This window comes from Myodes glareolus, chromosome 4 (genome assembly GCF_982192425.1).
Source record: "Myodes glareolus chromosome 4, mMyoGla1.1, whole genome shotgun sequence".
In the NCBI taxonomy this organism is placed as follows: Eukaryota; Metazoa; Chordata; class Mammalia; order Rodentia; family Cricetidae; genus Myodes; species Myodes glareolus.
In genome coordinates this window covers 62,899,887-62,922,360 of record NC_142029.1, presented here as the reverse complement: position 1 = coordinate 62,922,360, position 22,474 = coordinate 62,899,887, and the positions used below count along the sequence as shown (strand labels likewise).

The 22,474-nt window shown below is 43.0% G+C and overlaps 1 protein-coding gene across 4 annotated transcripts in view; it reads left to right on the top strand.

The window, feature by feature from the left end:
• Positions 1-3,593, top strand: part of Dnajc13 (DnaJ heat shock protein family (Hsp40) member C13) — a 121,642-nt gene extending 118,049 nt beyond the window's left edge. For 3 of the 4 annotated variants that reach the window (XM_048416817.3, XM_085689652.2, XM_085689653.2), the window contains one exon: positions 2,739-3,593. In XM_048416817.3, coding sequence (XP_048272774.3) covers positions 2,739-2,845 — 107 coding nt within the window. In that variant the 3' untranslated portion in view covers positions 2,846-3,593. Of the gene's footprint in view, positions 1-1,889; positions 1,999-2,738 lie in introns of all 4 variants that reach the window. The other variant, XR_015001866.2, reaches the window with a different exon arrangement.
• The last annotated feature ends 18,881 nt before the right edge of the window (positions 3,594-22,474 follow it).

The window sequence follows — 22,474 nt, the reverse complement described above, 5'->3', positions numbered from 1 at the left end:
TGCCAGTTGGCTCAGAGCCTCTAAAATTTATTTTTGTGGTGGGAATTTTTCAGGTTATTTCACCTAGGAAATCAATAGTGAAAGAATGCAGCAGTGGCCTGAGGCAGAGTCAGTGCTTTGAGAGACTGCAGTCAGAAGTAAAGAGCTTTCTGTGGCAAGTGTGTCCTCAGTGGTTCCCTGTTCATTTCTGTATTCCTCTGAAGTCCAGAATACTTTGATAATGTTCCCCTGTCCCCTGGAACGTCTGCACCTTCCCCACTTATCCCTGGAGAAAACAGGGCTGGTTATGAGCTGCAAGCACCTCTTCAGCCCAGGGCAGCCTAATGCATTCTTAACAAAACCCAGAGGCCCAAAAAGTGGGCGAGCATCCCAGACTTGCTGAAACTCAGTTTACTTTCTCTGCAAAGACAAATGAAGGGTGTAGAATTAGGCTTCTTATAATGAGCTTATAGTGCTCATCATTCACAACTTTGATTCTGGTCTAGAAGTTCCAAATTTTTTTCAGTTCCTGATGCCCTTTACGTCTCTCAATGTCTCATATCCTGTGCAATATAGTTAAGTTTGTGAAGCCGTTGTGTGCAGCTGTGAAGTTTTCGTTTGTATGACTATGATGATCAGCAAGTGTCCCAGTGTCTCATCATTGTTATGATTTTGCTGGCCTGGTCTGTCACCTGGGTACTCTGTCCCTTTAAGAGACAAGCCCTGCCCTCTCCCAACCCCTCCCCTTCCACAAGCGGATATCCCACTTCCTCCAGCCTGAGTACACTCCCTCTTCCCTTCCTCCCTCCCTTTTTCCCTCCCTCCTCCTCTTTCTCCCCCCTCCTTTCTCCCTCTCTCTCCCCGCATGGCGGCTGTCCATCTCTCACCCACCGCCTCCCACCTGCCTGGGACCAGGTGGTGGGACCTGGCTGCTGCTTTTATCTAAACCATTACATTGGTGCCCTGAGAATAGCAATCAGCCCATCACCCTCTTGAGTTATCCCAGGATCCCCCAGTGACATCAGTGTTCCCTGCTTTCATATGTAGTAGCCTTATAACCTCCTACTTTGATATGAATCAAACTGAACTTATGTCTTAGTCTCTCTTCCTCTCACCATGATAAAATACCCTGACAGAAGCAACTGAAAGGAGAGGTTTATTTTAGCTATTCCAGGCACAGCCGTCATTGTGGAGAAGTCAAAGGCAGCAGGAGCCTGAAGCCAGCTGGTCACACCGTATCCACCATCAACAGAGAGATGAATGTGTGCGTGCTAGTGCTCAGCTCCTGCCTCCATTTTCTGTGACTCCTGATCACATGTGGAGGGAATGTTGCCTCCCACAGTGGACAGGTCTTCCACCTCAGCTAACATAACTGAGACAGCCCCCACAGGCATGCTCAGAGGCCTATCTGTGGGGTGACAATTCTGACTATCACAGCCCCCAATCTGAATTGTTAGGAGCCACACCCCTCTGTAGTGTTTGTGTTTTGGTCATCTGGACCTATCTGGTAGTCCTGCAGTAATGGTATTTCTGCTTAAAGTGGAGAGCAGTGTGGTACTTTGGCTCTGAGCTGCACTGATGGACTGATTTGTTGGTTTGGTCATCTTTGATGATTAGAAGGTGAGAGTTGATGGAGTAGACCCCAAAGACCTAAGAAGGGAACATCCTTTTTGTAAGTGTTAAAGTACTCAGGCACTCTGCTTAACTTTAGTCCCAGCTCATTCTGGCAGAGTCAGCACATGTACAGTGTGTGACAGCTATTTCCCATGAACTCAGACGGTGAGAAGTGAGGCGGAAGTGAATGACGGCCTGTCCACCATCTGTTCTGTTGCCTTACCCTGCATCTGATTGCCCTGCTGTGTGCACTTCCTCACGACTCCCTTGCTGCTTACATTTCTTTTTTCCCCCAGGTGTCTCTCCTTCCCTTCTAACTGGCAGCAGCCCCCTTCACCTCAGGAGTGGGCTTTAGAACCGCTCTGCCAGGCAGCTTGCTAACTTCTGTGTAGCTCTCTGAAGCAGGTAGAGAAACCTTTTGCTCGATGCATGCTGCTCCCACTGCCTTTCCCATCCTAACCCTCCAGTGTACACATTTGCCATGTTTCCTCAGCTAAGCGCTGCCCCTGTGCAGTGCTATGCCAGTTTCTCTTGCAAGCGCTTGTTCCATTGTGTGATGCTTCTGAGGTATATAAGCAAATGTCTGTGGTGCTCCAAGTCAGCTCCAGAGGCAAAGCCATGTGCTCCTAGGACTGCTGACAGTCACAGGACACGTGAGACTGGACTAAAATGCTGATGTCTTCCTTGGAGCACTCTCCGACTGGGAGATGGGTGTTCGAGCCTTCCTCTTGCACCACATGAAAGCAGGCTAACTGGAATGTTCTCAGAAGCTGCTTTTGTCGAGAGTCTAGTCATGCATCACCTTGAGATGGGCTGACCAGGTGGGAGACAGTACCCTTCATTGTTCTCATTTTTCCATGTAACATAACTCTTTAAGTATCCTGGATTTTTTTTTTTTGTAAGATTGAACTTTCCTGGTGTGAAAAGAGGGGAAACTCCCTGTTTCTACACCAGTGTTACTGCATGAATTTTAAATTTCTGATTGAATCGTATAATAAAGCAAACCATGAACATAGTGCTGTGTCTCCGCTATTGTGGGCAGTTACTCATATCATTTTCACAGTTTCCCGGTGCTTTGCTGCACATTGGACCCTGTGTTCGCCTGACTTATGTAGAAAATGCCTTCTTTGCTTTCTCTCTTGCAGGACCTGGAGTTGCTGGCTACCTTACTGCAGGTACATCCTCATCAGCCATGTCTAACCTTCCGCCTCCTGTAGACCATGAGGCAGGAGACCTTGGCTATCAAACTTGAAACACTCAGACAATAAATGCTGAAAGGCCAGTGCTGCATCCACATTCCTCCAGCCAACATGTCGAAACAGACTCTTGCTGCCTTTCTCCTGGTTTCATGACAGTGTTATTCCTTTTTCTATAAATATATTTTTATTTAGGAAAAGAGTCAGTGATTCTGACGTATCGCATTTTGAGAAAGCACTCTGGGTCAGCCTCCATGGGTACACAAGAATTTCTTTTTCTTGGTGTATGTAAGCACATTTTGTTCCTTTTTATCTGTTTACAAGACTGTGAATCAAAAAGACAAACTTTCCTCCTAGTTTTTATAATGTTTTTCTTTTTTTTTTTTAATTACTGTGACTGTGGAGTTAAGCTGCAGTCTACAGACAGTGGGCTAAATCTTGTCCCCAAGAAAGGGCACTTCCCTTTACTGCACCGAATCTCCGTGGCCATCTTCCTCCATCATCAGACATCAGGTTTCTGTCCCTCCACCTGTGACCAGATCCTCAATCCTTAATTCTCCGAGAGCTCGGTGCACATTGGTGTGTAGACAGGCTTCACCAAACTGAACGACAAGGAGCTTGTGCAAAAAAATTAAACTAAAAATGGATGTCAAGATGTTATGTAAGAGATTAGTGTAATTGTGAAATGTTCTATACATTATCAAATATATAAAGCTTTCTATATTGAATGTACATTATACAGATCATTCATATGTGTACATAAAATTTTAAAAATAAAGGGAATTGACTGCTTTGTTAATGAGATATGTTTGTTCTGTAATTTTACCCTTTGAAAACCTGTGTTCACTTCTGAGGGAGATGGAGCAGTCGGAGGCAGGCTCACCCCCTCAAGCTCATATGCATAGCAGTGTCCACCTCTGCTCATTCCTAAACAGAAACAAAACAGCACGGTTATTTTTTGTCACAACCCACAGGTTCAGAACCACTGCTCTTTTTGCTTCCTAAATATATATATATATATATATATATATATATATATATATATATATATATATATGGTAGGACTCTAAATGGAGTCAACAAGTAATAGGGGAGAGAAAGCCACAACTTTTATTTTATTTATTTTATTCCACTAAGTAAAACCTCCAGTGTCAGTAATGGGTTAGGTTACATCTTGTTGAGTTGTTGGCTAAAGGAGCTTCATAGAAACCCCCAACATCACAGGCTATTGGTTGTTCACCACAACCTGATAATGCCCAACGAACACAGAGAAGTTGAGCTGGTGACAAACTAGAAGCTTTACCCTCACTAACATTCATGGTAATAGAAGGTAATCTGCACACTACTGGAGGAGAAAGGTGATCATCAGTATCACCCAGCTACCAACTCTGGAACCTGCAACTGAGACCTACCTGCAAGATATACCGGCTCAGTGATGGCACAAATGTTACAAGGGTAACCAACCAATTCTGCTTGATTAAAGAGCCCACCCCATGAGATGGAACCCATGTCTGACACTACTAAAGTAGCCAAGACCCTGAGGCTAGATAGGTCATGGTATCCAGGGGAATACTATTCTGCTAAAGGAGCATATCAATAAAATGAATCCTAATGCCATACCATAGATCAGTACCTCCCTCAACCCTCATCCGAGAAGCTACTTCTTGCGGTGGATGGAAATTAACAGAGACCCATAACTGGCCAATGTGCAGCGAGTAAGAGGCTTTGGAGAACTCAGTCCTTTCAAACCCTTCCCATCAAGTCTCAGGGATCTACATGGAAGGGGAGGAAAAAGATCCTAAGAGCTGGAGATGATGGGTGACTCCAAGGAAATGGTGTCTTCCAGACAACAGGACAGATGCACATATGAACTCAGAGACTGGCAGCACACAAGGCCTACACACATTCCAGTCAGATGGGGTCCCAGGATGCCACCACTAACCAAGAAGTTTTCTGTAATTGATACCCACTCATAAGTTTTTAGTTTTCTCCAATGGGGCCCACACACAAAACTTAGTGGTATTTTGGTATATTTGTGGATGTTTTGTTTTATTTTGTTGGGGGTTTTGTTTGTTTGGGGCATGTTTTGTTTTAGTTTGTCTTTTCCTTGTTTTTTTTTTTTAATTTTGTTTTTGTGTTTTTCATTTTTTTTTTTTGAAAGAGAAAAAGGTGGGTAGATAGATAGGGGGATCTGGCAGGTTCTGGGGGAGGGGTAAAAACACAAAGTTTAAAAAAATTAAGAAAAAAGATTTATTGGTTAAGATCAATTTGGTGTACTTTGGGGGGGGTGTATTTTGCAGAGAGGACAGCACTCACCAGACACACCACTAGTGCACAGCCCTTCAGAGCAGCAATGCAAGAACGCTAGCCTGGGTCAGTCGGAGACATCATTCTGAATGTGAGGATTTTCACTAGTTGAATCAAATTCCAAGACCCTTCGCACCTAAGTCGCCTATATGTGTAAAACAAGAAATGACATTGATAACATTTGGGGACTAGCACTTAGAAGGAAAAAAGAAACTTGGAACTTAACTGTTTTGAGTTTGGGAAGGGCACGTATGGCCTCTTGGAAAGTTGTCCCACCTTATCAACGATTTCAATCACTTGGAATCAGTTGTGACCAAGAAATACCAAATGGGAAATTGCAGAGATAAACACATCGGTTTTGAGTTGAATGCTTTTCTGAGCTACTTGATGTATTATGGTAGCTGCTTTTCTTGTCTCTGTGACAAGATAATTCACCAAATCATTTATGACAGGGTTTGTCTTGGCTGAGCAGGCGAGGGTACAAGTCACGTTGTGTCCCAAACTGGGAGGCAGAGCAACTCCTGCCGGTGCTCACTTTCGGCTTTTTATGCAGTCTAGAATCTCAGGCCATGGCATGAGGCCTCCCGCAGTTTCATTAGGCCTTCCCGTTTTAATTAACCTAAACTTGAAAACCCCCACACAGGCCTTTCTCTTTGATGATTCTAAATCCCGCTGAGTTAACAAAAATTGTCATTTATACATAGCAAAGTCTCACACCCACCTCCTCTGTCCTGCCCACACTGCGTGTAGTACCCACCCGTTAACTGCACAGTAGCTGTCTTAGTAATCACATGACTATTGAAGTATGAAGAGCTCTTACCCCAAAGCACGTTAGTATACACCACAGAAGTGACACAGCACTTCCTCTAAGTCTGTGGTTCTCAACCTTCCTCACGCAGTGACCCTTTAATATAGTTCCTCCTGTTGTGGTGTCATGCCCAGCTCATGGAGTCCCCCCAAAACCAACTAGGAAACCGAGTCCTGTATGTAAAAGCAAAGAGCCTTTCTTCTTACACAAGGCTGCAAGCTTGAACTCTCGTGTGTTCTAAGTATTGGCGTGATTGGAGACCCCCCGAGCTCAGTTGGGGTTGGGTTTTTATAGTAGTAAAGGTGGAGGTGAGGGATTTCTAAGGTTCAGGACCTCTGGTTGGCTGACATTTGTCTAGGGGAGTCCTGATGAAAAGCGATGAGTGTGAGTTGGCAGGTGATCTATCTACAATGGTTGGAACGTTGAGAATTTCCTTTGGATGGTCTGTTCCTGGGTGGTGCCAGCTTATGGCTTTTCCTGGAACCCGGTGCTGCCTGTATTGGAAACTGTGACCTGGGCCCCTTAATGTGTGGCCTGGCTGCCCTGGGCCCCACAGTGGTGACCCCCTCCCCAATTATTTCACTGCTACTTCATAACTAATTTTGCTACTGTTATGAGTTGTAGTGTAAATATCTGATATGCAGGATTTCTCATATGCAACCTCTGTAAAAAGGTCATTTGACCCCAAGGGGGTCGAGACCCACAAGTTGAGAACCACTACTCTTAAGTGAAAAGATAAAACTATAATATTTTGTGAGCAGCCATGTCCACAACATTATCACAGCATATTATAATACTAATCTTGCTGTAACTGATTCATAAACTACCCACAGGTGTGTTTATACAATTCAGATCCCCTGCCTAAAGACCGGTGTTGCCCACAGTGGGCTGGATATTTCCACATCATTTGCCTTAATTAAGACAATCTCCAGGCACGTGCACAGGTCTGCCTGATTTAGACAATCCCTCACTCAAACTCCCAAGGTGATTCTGGAGTGTGTCAAGTTAACAATTAAAATCCTTACACCAGGGAACACAGTTTCTCCCTCACAGTAGAAACATCTGAGACTTCTCCAGTTCCTTTGCATTCGCCCTGCTCCTCGTAGGTGTATTGTTTAATACTTAGTCAAGATGGAAAAACAAAGAGCTTGGTTGGCATTTGCATTCGTGGATGCCCACTAACGTTTTAATTCAGAGACTGGAGAGGTGGGTCACGGCACTGAGTAGAGGAAGTGGGGGTGGGAAGTTAAAAACATTATTTTTACTATCAAACTCATAAAAGATGATACATACATTGCCATTGTTTGTATAAAAGAAAAGATCCCAGAACTGCTCATGGAAAGTCTGGTTACATGCACAAATAAGAATGTTGACATCTTTAACCTTGCAAAAGCACGCGGTTTCTATCACAGGTTTATGTGGTTATTGCACGCAGGAGTTTTCAGTAATTCAGGGTAGTGTACACAGAGCATAGTCCCGGCAAAAAGCACCACCTCGTTCCATGGCTGCCAAACAAAGGAAAAAATGAGCCTTGCATCCATGGGTTTTTTTTTTTTGGAGGGGTTTTGTTTGTTTGTTTATTTCGGAGAACAGTTTGTGAAGACGTGGTTTGAGTCGGTGGAGGAATGAGTCATTTGTCTTTAGGAGGAAAGGCCAGATGCGAGTAATTCTATAAATATTTAGTTTTGCCTAAATTCAAGAAAGCCACTTCAATTAGAGATTTTACCAGTCAAACGTTATTTTACGTGATTCCCCAAGCCCCTTTCATATACATCACTCGGGTTTCTCAGCATCCCAAGGCAGGAAGTGGAATGAGTTCCAGGCAGTATCAAAGTTAAGACTGAGCTTGACCTGTGTTGGGAGCCCAGGAAGGATCAAGGTGAGGTCAGAGTTCTGAAAGCGGGAACTGGGAGCAGAAGCCTTTATCTAATAGCCACGCCCTTCCTGCCTCAGGGACTTTCCTAAAGGCAGAAGGGAAGAGCTTTGCAATAAGATCTTGGTCTAAGTGTTGACAGGTGTATTCTTCAACCTGAGAGCATGGATGTGACTGGGGCCAAACAGGAAGGAAAGCAGGGGAGCAGACAATGACGGAAGAGCACACAAAATGAAATCCATCATTCAGAGGAAAACATTTTTATCCGCCAGACAACAGGATGCCACTTTGGGAAACAGAATTCTTCTATTTTGAAAGTTAAAATCTGGGTTTATAATTTTTAGGTTATCTTTGTTTCTGTGTTATTATAACACTCAAGGGGAGATCTCAGGATAGCTGTCACTTGATTCTTTCCTACCACATGAGGCCCAGAAATCAAATGCAGACAATCGGGCTTTGTGGCAATCACCTTTACCTACTGAACCATCTCACTGACCCAGGGCATATATACATTTTAAAGAGAAAAAAATAGCAACAGTGAAAATACACTCTATTGAAAGATAAGTTGCCAAGAAGCACATGAGCCAGGCGTGGCAACAATACTTGTAATCCAGGGCTTATGCTCAAGCGTGAGGACCTGAGTTTAGACCTCTGGAACCCACAAAAGGTCAGGGCAGCCTCACACCAGAATATATGAGCAGGACAGGTGGAACTCAGGTTGCTTCTTACATTTTTGTTTTTAACTTGGGATGGTTCCAGAAGGAGGTGAGGGGGTGAGTATGCTTCAATATAATTATGCAGGCATGCATGGAACTCTCAAAGGACAAATAAAATTGCTGTATTTTAAAAAGAAACAAGCCAGGTGGTAGCAGTGCATGCCTTTAATCCCAGCGCTTGGGAGGAAGAGGCCGGTGGATCTCTGTGAGTTTGAGGCCAGCCTGGTCTACAGAGTTCCAGATCAGGCTCCAAAGCTACACAGAGAAATTCTGTCTCAAAAAAAAAAAAAAAAAAAAAAAGGAAGAAAGAAAGAAAAGAAAACAAACAAATACAGTGAAAGACACCCCCCCATATGGGGAAACTCTCACTCAAGTCTCAGGATAACATGACACCCCCCCCACACACACACACACCAGTAACTCACAAGAGACTGTCCTTGCTGCAATCACACGAGGTTTATTGACAGGTACCAGTGCACTGGGGCCGAAACTCATAACCCACGCAGGGGAAGAGTTCGATCCCGAGCCACTGGGAGAAGGGGTTTTGAAAGGAAGAAACCACAGCCCAGTAATCCAAAAGAGGTAAGGAGGGCATCATAGAAAATTCCGAAAATGCCAGTGATGATCACAAGGGGGCAACTCCCTGTTTCTCAAGATTATAATCAGCTAGTTGCTAAAACAGAGTATTCCAAAAGTATCAATGATAATCACAAGGGGGCAACTCCCTGTTTCTCAAGATTATTCTCAAGATTACAATCTAACTTTATCTTCAACTAGTTCCTGAAACAGAGTCACTGAACCTGCTAATCCTAGATTTCTGATTCTTATCTCCCTGCTTAGATTTTTGGCTCTATTTTTTCCTGCTGGGGGGGGGGGGGTCTGGATTTATCCAGGTCTTTCAACAGGAGTGACAGGTGGCTCCTAGAACCCTGAAATGAGGAAACAGAGATTGGCAGATCTTTAAAGCTCATTGGCCAGTTCCTGAAACCAAATTGCTGAGTTTTTGGGTTAGTTAGAGACTGTCTCAATAACAAAAAGAAGAAGAAGAAGAAGGAGGAGGAGAAGGAGGAGGAGGAGGAGGAAGAAGAAGAAGAAGAAGAAGAAGAAGAAGAAGAAGAAGAAGAAGAAGAGCAATCAAAAGATAGCAGCCACCAGGTGGTGGTGCTCAGTTTTAATCCCAGCACTCAGGAGGCAGAGGCGGGCGGCTCTCTGTGAGCTCGGGGCCAGCCTGGTCTACAGAGTGAGTTCCAAGACAGCCAGGGCTACACAGAGAAACCCTGTCTTGAAAAACAACAGGAAAAAAAGAACCCATATGCATGCACACCCGCAAACACATCTGCACACACAAGACCACATATACACAATACATGCGCACGCACCCACCCACCCACCCACACACACACACACACCTGGTTATGGAACAAAACCAAAGAGACAGAGATATCAAAATTAGAGACAAGTTAAACAGAAGTCCAACCCAGGATGCTCTCAAGCCCAAAGAAATTGATTGAGAAAAAACACCCTAACTAGTTTTGAAAAGGGGGTGATATAGATATGAATAATTTGCATTGGTATGGATTTTGCTTTGTTGATATAAATTTAAGGTCAATTTTGTTATATGTATTTCTGCTCTTGATTAAGGTATTGTGATTGTGTAGTTCATTTGAAAATGTAATGTATAATTAGGAAATATAGGTTGTTAATGGATAATCATCAATAATAGTCAAACATGTAGTCATGTTAGTTAGATTTTCTAGATGTATAGAGAGATATTTCAGTTAGATAGGCATTCTTCATATCTTTCAAAGACTACAGAATATGGAATTTAAAATGTTTTAATAAATTAGGACTTTTAATGACAATGAGACACATCTGCTCCTGGCAGCACCAATCTACTTCAAGAGGAAGATGGGCATCAAAGAGGCTCCTTATGGAGTTTGATAGTCATTTGGGCAAGAAACTGCTCTTGCCTGTACTGTTACATACACTGGACATAAAAAACCTGCAGAGATATGACTGTTGAACTTGTCAAAAGGTGAGATGTTCCTTCGGGGTTCCTGTTTTATAAAAGAGTCTGCGAGACATTCTGCAGGACACAGAAGAAAGTGATTGAACTGTCTTTAAAATTTCCTGTTTCATGGAAATGTCTGCTGGATACTATGGGCCTGAAGACTGAAGACGGATGCCCCAACAGTACAGAAGAACTTTGGGTACAGGCAGTGAGATGTCTCTGTCATTTCTAGAGTTTTGGAAGTTGCTTACTTCTTGTTTATTTAGGTAATATTATATCCTCCTGGAGTCTTTGATGGAGTTGAAGAATAGATAGATAGTTATAGTTTTCCATTGTTATGATAAAAGATAAAATAGGTCTAAATATTGTAACTGTAATTCTTGCTTGAATCCTGTTATATGTAATTTTACTATGTTAAAGCTTTCCTTTTTGTTTAAACAGAAAAGGGGAAATGGTGTAGGAGGTCCTTCTGTATTTGTGTTTCATTGGTCATTAAAGAAATTGCCTTGGCCTAGTTGATAGGGCAGAACTCAGGTAGGCTGGGAAGACAGAACAGAATACTGCGAAGAAGAGCAGAGTCAGGCAGATGCCATAGCTCTCCTGCCCAAGACAGACACTGGTTAGACTCATGCCGGTAAGCCACAGTCAAGTGGCAATACACATTAATGGAGATGGGTTAATCAAGATGTGAAAGTTAGCCAATAAGAGGCTAGAGATAATTGGCCAGGCAGTGTTTAAATGAAAACAGTTTTTGCGTAATTATTCCCAGAAGGAAGAATCCAGCATAATGGAGCATCTTAAATCTTCACAAATGCACGCTGTGGAGTTTTAGTGTGGAGACAAGGAAGTCCTAGGAGCTTTTAGAGAGTTTTAGGCACAGAGGAGAGAAAGGAGAAAGCATCAGATGAACATTGTAGGCACAATGAAGGCAGAAGCTAGGAGACAAGGGAGCTGTAGGAGATGGGGGGTCATAGGAGTCGAGGGGGTCATAGGAGACGAGGGGGTCATAGGAGACAAGGGGGTCATAGGAGACGAGGGGGTCATAGGAGACGAGGGGGACATAGGAGACGAGGGGGTCATAGGAGATAAGGGGGTCATAGGAGACGAGGGGGTCATAGGAGACGAGGGGGACATAGGAGACGAGGGGGTCATAGGAGGCAGGGGACGGGGCATCATAGGAGATGCGGTGAGTGATGCCTTCAGAGTTCCACGGCCAGGGCTCTGTCCAGACGGGATGGTTCTGATTCCTCTCACCTGAGAACCCAGAAGGCTATGGATTGCCTGAATGATAGGGTCTGCTTGGATTCATCAACAACTTGAGAGATGCTTGAGATGGGGGAGGACATTGCTACCTGGACTGTTCCACCTGAGCAGCTGTTTGAGAATTGGACTTCGTGTGACAATGGTTTCTCCATAGCTGTTTGGTGAACATTTTAAAGCTTCTAATTTTGTCAACATCTTGTGCCAGTTAAGTAAATTTGGTCCTAATCCATAAATACTGCTCTAAAGATTCTAGATCAAAAACACTGTCCATGGGGCTGGAGAGATGGCTCAGCGGTTAAGAGCATTGCCTGCTCTTCCAAAGGTCCTGAGTTCAATTCCCAGCAACCACATGGTGGCTAACAACCATCTGTAATGAGGTCTGGTGCCCTCTTCTAGCCTGTAGGCATACATGTAGGCAGAATATTGTATACATAATAAATAAATATTAAAAAAAAGAACACTGTCCACAAGGCTATTCCTGTCCTCAATATTTCCAGCCACCTTGGTGGCCATTGAATGGGCAATGGCTAGGTGTGTTTCATGACCTTGAGTTCTCTGATGCTCTTACAGAGCATGGCACCCACCTGAATGCTTCTCTCTGTAGACTTCAGGTGACATATTAGCGATAGCTACAGAGGAGAGATGGACGTTACTGAGACGTCCCTGGGAAGGAAAGGAAAAAGGGCTGGTGCTTGTTTGGGTGGAAAGTTCCATCCTGAGCTCCCTCCTTCGGGAGTTGCCTCAGTCCAGACTCCACCTCTGAGAAAGCCCACCAAATGGTGACCCCTCCTCAGGGAGGCTCAAGACCACTCCCACAGGGTATTTAAACGCCCCCCAAGGAACAGACACGTGGTTTTCCTGTCTTCTTTCCCCAGGTACCCGGGAGGACTGGCATCCATTTAACCTGGGCTTTTTCTGATTCAGTTTGATTTGGCCTGATTTGGATTATTGTGTCATCAAAGAGGTTTATTGGGTTGCAGTAACTTCTCAGTGCTCTTGTCCTCTAGGATGCTTACTGGTTGTGACTGAAGCTGAGGGAGCCATGAATGTGAACAATGGGACCCAGTGAGCAACAGTCCCAGGAGGATTTTAATTCAGCAAAAGGAGTCCTAGATAAGGCGCATCTACCCTCTTCATGGCATTGAACCTTGATCAGAATGTCTCTAATAAGAAGGGAATGTGGGCTGTTCCAGGTCTTAGACCATGTCCGATAATTCTGAGGACTGATTAATAAGGACTGGCAGATAACAGATTTCAGGGGAAATCGGTCTTTGTATGGCTTACCCTGAGCACTTTGATCTGGATTCTGCATTCTACATCTAATTGTAGCCCCAGCCTTTGTGTTGGGGTCCTTGAGGCAGGTAGAGCCATATGGGCTGTATGGTAGGGGCATTTGTGTCTATCATAGTATAGATCCTCTTGAACATGAAAGATTGAGCGCTTTCCCAGATCTGTGAGACCCAGAGAGTACTTTTCTTAGGTCCCAAGGGACAAACGCAAGTGACTCATGAACCTTGGCACCTTTCAAGTCTGGACTGTGCAGGAGAGTTTCTCTAGGCATGCGCAACCACACGCAACTCTTTGGTTTACAGGGTACTGGTGGTTGGACCTCAAATCCTAAAGCTGCCAGAACAAATGTTCTTACTGCACTATCTCCCCAGCTCTCAGTACATCTTTTATCTGTTTCCTTACAACTGGAGAGGGTCTCCGCCACAGTCCACATCTCTAGAAACCCAAACATTACATGTCCTTGTGTAATGCCTTCCCTGGGAGGCCAACAGTAATGAGCGGAGACAAGTGAATCCCAAGAGCACCTTGGCCTGACAGCCTCTCTGAAATGGCTAGCTTAGGGTTGCCTCAGAAACTCTGTCTGCAGACAGCAAGGTTGAGACAATAGAGACCCAGCAGCTCTCACCTCTGCATGTGTTTGCACCTACACACTCAACACTCAACAAACGTGGAGCACACAGACAGACAGACACACACACACACACACACACACACACACACACACTTTTCTTAATTACAGAGAGAAAATAAAAGTAAATCCACAGGGAAGGAGCTGTGCCTCACAGGAATGAGTAATCTCCCTCTGCTGGATTTTGATACCCAAAGTAAACAAAGTCCTGGCCGACCAACCTTCCTACTGTTAGCCTAATCTCCTGGCCCAGGGAAAGGCTTTCGGAGACACTTCCTCCTCCCTTTACCCATCACCATTTCCCACTTGCAAAACTGCTGTGATAACAGGGACACAGGAGGTCAGGCCAAAGGAAAATCTCAAACCAGAAGGTAGAGCCGCTCTCAGCTCTGCAAATCCTTTGTGTCACTGAACAAAGAACCTTTCCAAGCCTGGGGATCTAGTGTGCAAGCGCAAGAATCCTCCACCCGCCACCCCATAGACGCCCCAGAGACTACTTCCAACTTTGAAATTTTCTGTGAGGTGTGTTACCTGTACGCCATTTCCCAACCATACTCCCTGGCCAGTCTCTGTCTGTTTCAGTAGACGTTAGGAGCTCCAGGCCTCTGGCAGCGTGGGTCCTACAGGTTGAACAGGAGTGACCTTGGAGCTTTTAGCTTTGTTATCTAAAGTCCCCTAGCGAATAGGAATGTCCCCTAGCACAAGAGGACAACCACTGGCTTGTGGTGTTGGTAACCTTGATGGTAGAATCTTGTGGCCTGGATGAGACCTTTACCTGGGTAATTCTTGGACATTTGCATGGTAAGGGCAGGTGGTGCCGAGTTTGCTGGAAGCTGCTAGCCTGGATTTATTTGTGCAACAGGTGCTTTGGGCACCAGCAAGCATAATTCCAGGGACATTTGTCCAATGGGACAGCTTTTCTACATCCTATTATAGGCACAGGTCTGACTTTGAATGTCACTTATGATGGGGCTTTGTGGTTCTTCTATCCCAAAGCAAATAACTGGATCAAAGACACATGAGTAGAACTACAGACAGTGTATTATGAAGAGGGAAGCATTTCAGTGAGTGGGAGTGAGCTTATGAGTTCTGGGAAAAGCCCAAAAGCACTAGGCTGGGAGCCACAAAACCTTTATAGGTCATTTACAAAGTACCCACCTCCCCTACATTTGTAAATCACAGGCTTTTCTTATTCGGGCTCTGAGCCTTGTTTGCAGACCTGGTGGGGAAGAGTTGTCAGTCTCAGTGTCAACTGGCTTATTTTATGTTAATTTTTATTGCATTTTGATTATTTGTAAGTATGTGTGCCCCTGTACCACACTGTGTGGTGCTCAGACGCTAATTAATGGAGTCAGTTCTCTCCTTCCACCATGTTGGGAACTAAACTCAGGTCATCAAGCTCGGTAGCCATTTTGCTGCCCCCCCCCTATGTTCTTTTGTAGGTATCTCCAGCCTCAATTCTCCTGCACGCTGTGGGATGAGTGGTAGCGGTACTGGGGCCTGGTAGCCGCGTCTGAGGAGGCTGAGACCTTTCTCAGCTCCCAGTGGACTGGTGTTAGTGAAGCCAGAATTCTGCACCAGCAGTTATAGCCCAAGGCCATGGACAAGGAAAGAGACCTCCCTAGTTCCTGGAGGGTCAAGCATGGGTGGGACTCAAGCCGTTTCCTTCCCATTTTGTTGTATCTTTGCTGCCTCATGAATCTTACTTAAAGTCTGTTATAATGAATACATTTTTTACTTCAGCTGAAATAACACAATACAGGCAGACTAGAGGAGAAGCAGCAGGAAATGAATATAGACTAGAAACCAGCCAGTCTGATACTGTTTGCTGATGCCCAAGGAGGAAGCTCAGTGACAATGGCTCTGTCTCTGTCCTCTGGAGGCAGAATATTCATCTGACTCTCAGTCTAACAACCCCACCCTTCCGTACTAGATAGAGCTGATTCTCCTCAGCCTTGGCAAACAAACAGGCTCTATCTAGAAAATAAGGGGGAAGCATGCTCAAAATTGATCTTCTAAGCTCCCACGTCTGCTACAGAAGCTAGGGAACACCAATGCAATTTTAGTTGAAGACAATGAAAACAGATATTAATGTTAAATATTAGAAGACAGGGAGGAAGAAGATTAGGAGGACAGCAACAATACAAGTCTTAGTGGGCTAGTGAGATGGCTCAGTGGATAAAGGGGTTTGCCACCAACTCTGAGCACTTGAGTTTGATATCTGGAACTGAATGAGGGGCTGTGGGGACCCTAGACAGCACAGAGAAGTGTGAGAGCCAGAAAGAACTAGAGAAGGTGTTATGAGGAGACCACAGTCAAGCATGGCCCATGACCTTACAGGAAATCATCCACTGCCTTGGGAGCAGCAGGTTAGTGAACTGAATATTCCAGAACAGCTCACTCCCCCTTCCATTTTAGATGTTTTTCCAACCAACAGAGTTAACAGGAACACACAACACATAACATAGTTACACAGAGAGACACATGATAAAGACAACCAGGGGTGGTCACCACACGTCATGCACCTGAACATACCGGGGGAGTCTGGTAACATCTCACATGGATCCCGGACATAGGATCTGCAGTTGTATATGATCTCCTCTCCTCTTGGGTCCTAATAGTGCCTTTTTTGGTTGTTGTCCTGAACTCTCTGTGTAACCTAGGATGGCCTTGAACTCAGAGATCTGCCTGCTTCTTTTTGTTCTTTTATGATAAATATGATGATGGGAAGTCCCGGGCGGCTCACGGAGTCCAGCAAGGATGGCCATGAATCCTTGCAGTGCCATGCGGCCGGGGGAGTCAGGCGGGCGGTTACGGCAGATAAAAGGCTCACAAGACATAGTAAATAAACATAAGGGTAAACATTTATTACTTAAAAAGAAATAGAAAAACAGAAAGACAGAGATAGACAAATATAAAGACATAAAGACACAGAGACAGAGAGAAACGTGTGCACACGACAGAAGACATCCACACAAGAGAGAGAGAAAGATGGCGAAGGAGGAGGTCAGAAGTGGCTGGGTAGGCGTGGTTAGTTCTTAAAGTGTCCCAAAGTAATAACACTTCTATCTCTCTAGTACTGGGATTAAAGGTATTCGCCACCACTGCCTGGCTCCAAATAGTGCTTCTTACAGACCAAACTTACCTTCAGAGATATTCAGATCAGATGACTTTTTCTTTAGGCGGGAGTGGGGGGCAACAATGTCAGGATGCCTTCAGAATGTGTGGCCACTTGGTCAGAGAGAATTTCCTTGGGGCCCTTGAACATCTCATGGTGCACACCCCAATAATTCTTTCTCACTAGTACACTCTTTTTGGCTTCTGGGGGTCCTGAACCCCCTATGTGTTGGGATACACTCTCTGGGAATCTTACTAGGGCCTCCAAAATGTTATGGAGAGCCCACCAGAGATGACCACTCATACACAGTGTATAGTCAATTGAAAGTCTTTACTCCATCTGGGACTACACTCAAGTATTTGGGACCAAAGCGTAGCTCTGAGCATTTAGACCAAGGGGCTTTTAAAGGCAAAAACCATACCCTATTATCTAGTTCAGCAGCTACAGGGGGAAGTTTGTACAAGCATGCAGTTTAACATAAAGCAAGTTAATGAGTTAGCTGAAAGAGGGAGGTTTGCACAATCAGGCCATTTAATAGGCTCTAAGATAAGTTAGCTGGGGCATCTTGACCTTGGGTTCCTAGAATAGATTTGGGAAATTTTCCAGGGGATTCTCCATCAAGGACATCAAATTCTAGTTAAACCTGAATGGTCTCAGCAAGAATACAAGATGGAGGAGCTGCTGCACTGTCTTCCCATGTCACAAAGGAAAGCAAACAGATTGTAACTTCAATCCTGATTGGGGTAGTGGGCCAGCATGAACTCTACACCACTAATGGCAAAGGAAACTGCCCCCACACCTAGATACCACCAGCTCTGACTACAGTAGTCCACAGTGTTTCACAGGGTTTGTATCCAATGTGTACAGCTGGCTTAGCTCAGTGACTGCCATGCTCCAAAGACTGAACTCACACTGGGTCCTTCCAAATTCCCAGAACCCACATTTCTATAATAGCTACTGTTAACACACCATCTTGTCCTAGGGATTATCAACTATCCCCCTAACTCTGCCAGGACTCTGGGGCCCGTGTGCCTCAGAAGTCAGAAGACAACTCCTTCAGTATCCTGCATCCATTCTAGTAGAATTTTCATGCTAAGGCCAACACATCTCCCTTCACCCAGCCTGGCACGCGAAAGCCAGGCCACAATGAGGAAGGAAGCTTGTTTGATTCTCACTCCTGAGAAAAGGTTAGCGCTTCTGTGGGGGCCTTACATGGCTAAAGAGCAGCCTTGTGTTATAGTTTAATGATATGGGATTCCCCTATATGCCATGAATATGTTTTACTACCATTGGTTAATAAGTTGCTTCAGCCTATGTCAGGGTAGAATATAGTCAGGCTGGAAAAGATAGAGAGAGTAGGTAGAGTTAGAGAGATGCCATGTAGCTGTCAAAGGAAAAAGATGCCAGAACAGAACTTTACCCGGTAAACCACAACCTCGTGACAATACACAGATTAATAGAAATGGATTAATTTAAGATGTAAGAGTTAGTTAATAAGAAGCCTGAGCTAATAGGCCAAACAGTGTTGTAATTATTATAGTTTCTGTATGATTATTTGGGTTGGGCGGCCGGGAAATGAGTGAGTAGTCTCCACCTACAGCTTTGCCATACTAGGAAGTTCACTTGGTGTCTTGAAGGCAGAGATGAGTAGTGGGGCCTACACTAAATGGAATAACCCACAGTAAGTCAGTCCTCTGAAGCCAATTCCCCCAAGCCAAAAATGTCATTTTAAGACATTTCCACAGGACAGACTCAGAAAGAATAATGATTACAGTTTTGACTTTTATAAAAGTCTCTATTCTCATGACAAGATCATCACTAACTCCCATGGAGCTGGGAGGACTCTGGCTCCTAAGTCGACCATGATATCATAGACACAGATTTCATAGGCTTCCATTCTAGACATCAGAGCCAAGATGCTTTGTTTGTCATTTATCACCATGAACCAATCTTACTGTGTCCTCAGATGACCTCCAAGAGGCTTTTGGCTATAAGATGGGTCTTTGATAAACTAGACCTGCTTAGCAACTTCCTGTCGAGCTGAATTTTTGCTTTCTTAGATGCAAGATATGGACTCTAGTCTTTTCCAAACAAAAGTGACAGGGATACAGATCACTCTCCACCCTTAGCAACTAGCATGGACTATTGCTTTGGCTGATCAGTTTCCCCATGCTAATGATGTTGCAAGTCTTTTACTGAAACCTAGTGATTTCACATTGCTATGACCTCTCAGGCTGTGCAATCCAAAGGCAAAGGTACTTGCATATGGCTGGGCACATGTCACTCGTGCACATTTAAACATGCCTAAGGAAGTAAATTTATAACTTAATTTTAATTAATATGTATAAATTTTTAAACCAGCAGTTTAAGTTTTAGGAGACTTTTAAGAATATTCAGAACAACTTAGATATGCAAACCTATTTTTATTATAAATTTTATGAAATCTGAAGTTAATTTTTTACAGAACAAGTATTTCCATTGAAATATTTAGATGAAAAGGAACATAAGAATATTCTGAATTTGAAGAAAAATGTAAAATATTTTTATATTAATTATATATTGAAGTAATATGTGAACATATTAAGTTAAATAAGATTGAAATTAATTTTATATTTAATACAGCACTAGATAATTTTAAGTGCAGTATCAATTATTAATTTATAAACTACACATATTTATGTAATATTTTCATAGACGTCTATGTTGTTCACTGATCAAATCTAACCATTCTCTTCCTACTTTGACTTCTGCCCTTTTCTTATTCTTTATTAACCACTGCTCTATATTCAGGTAGATTTTTGGCTTTCACATGATGCTGTCTTTCTGTCTAGCTTATTTCTCTAACCTATTATCCTCTACTTCTATCCATTTTGCTGCAAATGATGCCATTTCCTTTTTCTTTGTGGTTGAATACTGTTTATATATGATGTTTTCTATATCCATGCGTTTAGTGATGCATATATGGCTGAATCCATGTCTCAACTATGATGAATGTATCTCAATAAACATGAGCATGCTCTCTGTGTTATGATGGTTTCTTTTCATGTACATACACACACACACATACACCTGGAAGCGGTGGATTGCTGGATCTTGTGGGTTTTAGCTTTTTGAGGAATCCCTACGCTGTCTTCTATAATGCTGTACTCATTTGCATTTCTACCAATATTACATAAAAATTCCTTTCTCTGCAGATCATCACTAGTATTTCAGTTTTTTTGTTTTTGAAAGTGTTTCAATATCTTGTCTCAATTTCAACTACCTACTTAGCCTGAGCCTCACTACCTACCTTGGGGTGACCCCAAATTTTCAGCAATCCTCCAGGCTTAGCCTCTGAAGGACTGGAAGTACAAGTCTGTTCCATCATGCTCAATTGATCTTTTCATCTCTTGAGAATAGCCATTCTAATGCGAGTGAAATGGCAACCTCAGAGTACTTTCTGTGTTTGCCTGTGTGTGCATATGTGCACATGAGCATAGGTGCCCACAGGAAAGGGTGCTGGATCCCTAGATCTGGAGTTACAGGCTGTTATAGGGTACTCGGTGTGGGTGATGGGAACTGACCTTTGGAAGCTACAAGAGCAGAACATGCTCTTTGCCAAGTCAACTCCCCAGTTGCTATGTGTAATATTGATTTATATTTCCCTGACAGACAATGATAGTGAGCGTGTTTTTTACATATTTGTCAGCTATCTGGATTTTTCTTTTCTATAGACCATTTCTCCTTTGTCATTTTTCTTAATTGTTTCAAGTCCTCAAACCCTGTGTGAACCTTCTGCTAGGTGACTACTCTACCTATATGTCTTCCACTTTTCAGGCTGTGTCTTCACCCCATCGACTGTTTTCTTAGTTGTATACTTTTTAGTTTGTCATTCCATCTGGTTTGTGGTTCTAGTCAGATTCTTCATGTGTTTTCCCTGTCCAACCCTCCTACCCCCTCAGTTTCGAGTCTTCTATTTGGCTACCTGATCCATTTTGAACTAAATCTTTATTGCTAATAAGAATAAAGTATCAGTCTTACGCACATGTTTCCCATCACCACATACTAAATTCCTTCAGTGTGTGTGTGTGTGTGTGTGTGTGTGTGTGTGTGCACATGCACTAAGGTCAGTAACCAGTCTGCTGTAGATGTACGAGTTTATCCAGCTGGTCCCCACCCACTCTGTTGTATGTTGTTCTATAGTATGTCTTGAGATAAGTATTGTGACACACATTCCCCAAGCTTTGCTCTTTTTACATAGATTGCTTTAATTACTGGTGTCTCTTGTGCTCCCACATGAATTGCAGAGTTATTTTTGCAAGTTCTGAGAAGAACTATTTGATACTTTCATGCAAATTTCATCACATCTGTAGATTGCTTGAGTAATATGATCATTTGACAGTGTTAATTCTTTTAATCCATAAGCACAAAGTCTTTCTATCTTTGTTGTCTTCAATATCTCTTACCAGTGTTTGTAATTTTCATCATAGAAATTTTACTTTCCTTTTTAATTTTATCCCTAGGATATTTGTTCTATAACAGCTATAATGGAATTACTTTCATGATTTCTTTCTCAGCAAATTACTATTTATTTAGAAACAGGATCTCAATATGTAGCCATGGCTGACCTACTTCATATGTAAATCAGATTGGCTTTAGAATCTTGGAGCTCCATCTATCTCTGCCTCTGTCTCCCAAATATTGAGTTTAAAGGAATGTTCCATCATGCCCCAGTCTACGCATCAAATTTCTTATTATCTGAAAAGCACCTATATTTTGCATACACATTTTAAAAATTCTTTTAGTGGAGACTTTATATTGTGGAATATTCATTTACACTGTGTAAAGATGTGTCACTGTGGTTGATTTGATAAATGCTAGCCACCGGCTAAAGAAATTGCCCTTACCTCAACTGTTGACAGGATGCTGGCCAAATTAGACAAGCAAGACATAAAAAAGGTGTCTACCAAACTTTGCCAAGATAAGAAAGGACAGTGCTTCAAAATTCCTCCTTCATAGTTAAGTCTATCAGATATTATAGGGCTATAGGTTGAAGATGAATGCAAAGGAACCTTAGGATGATTGTCCTGGCAGTCAGATGTCTCTGTCATTTCTATAGTTTTGGAAGTTTCTTTCTCTACCCTTCCTGTTTACTCAAGTAATACTTTATCCTTCTTGTGCCTCTGATGGGGATTGAAGACTAGATGGTTATAGTTTTACAGTTTTCCTTGTTACCAAATTCAGAAAAGAAACTTACATAAGAGATGTAAATAAGTTTATAAAGTTTATAAGGCTGAGAAACATAAAAGTTTAAGTTGTTTATCTAAAAAGATGTTTTAAGGTTTAAAAAATATTTTTAGGATGGTAATAAAAATTATGACCAAAATGGTTTAGGTATAAAACTTTGGACTAAGATAAGATAGATAATACAGTACTTTCTCTGAATTTGCCAAATACAAATGGACTGGATATTACAGATGTAATTCTTACCTGATAATTGTTCGTATTGAATATAGTTTTACTATGTTAGAGATAAAACCTTTCTTTTTACTTAGACAAAAGGGGAAAATGTTGTGGAATATTCTTTCCCCTGTGTGAAGATTTGTCGCTGTGATTGGTTTCATAAAGAGCTGAATGGCCACTAATTAGGCAGGAAGAGGTTAGGTGGGACTTCTGGGGACAGTGAGGAGAA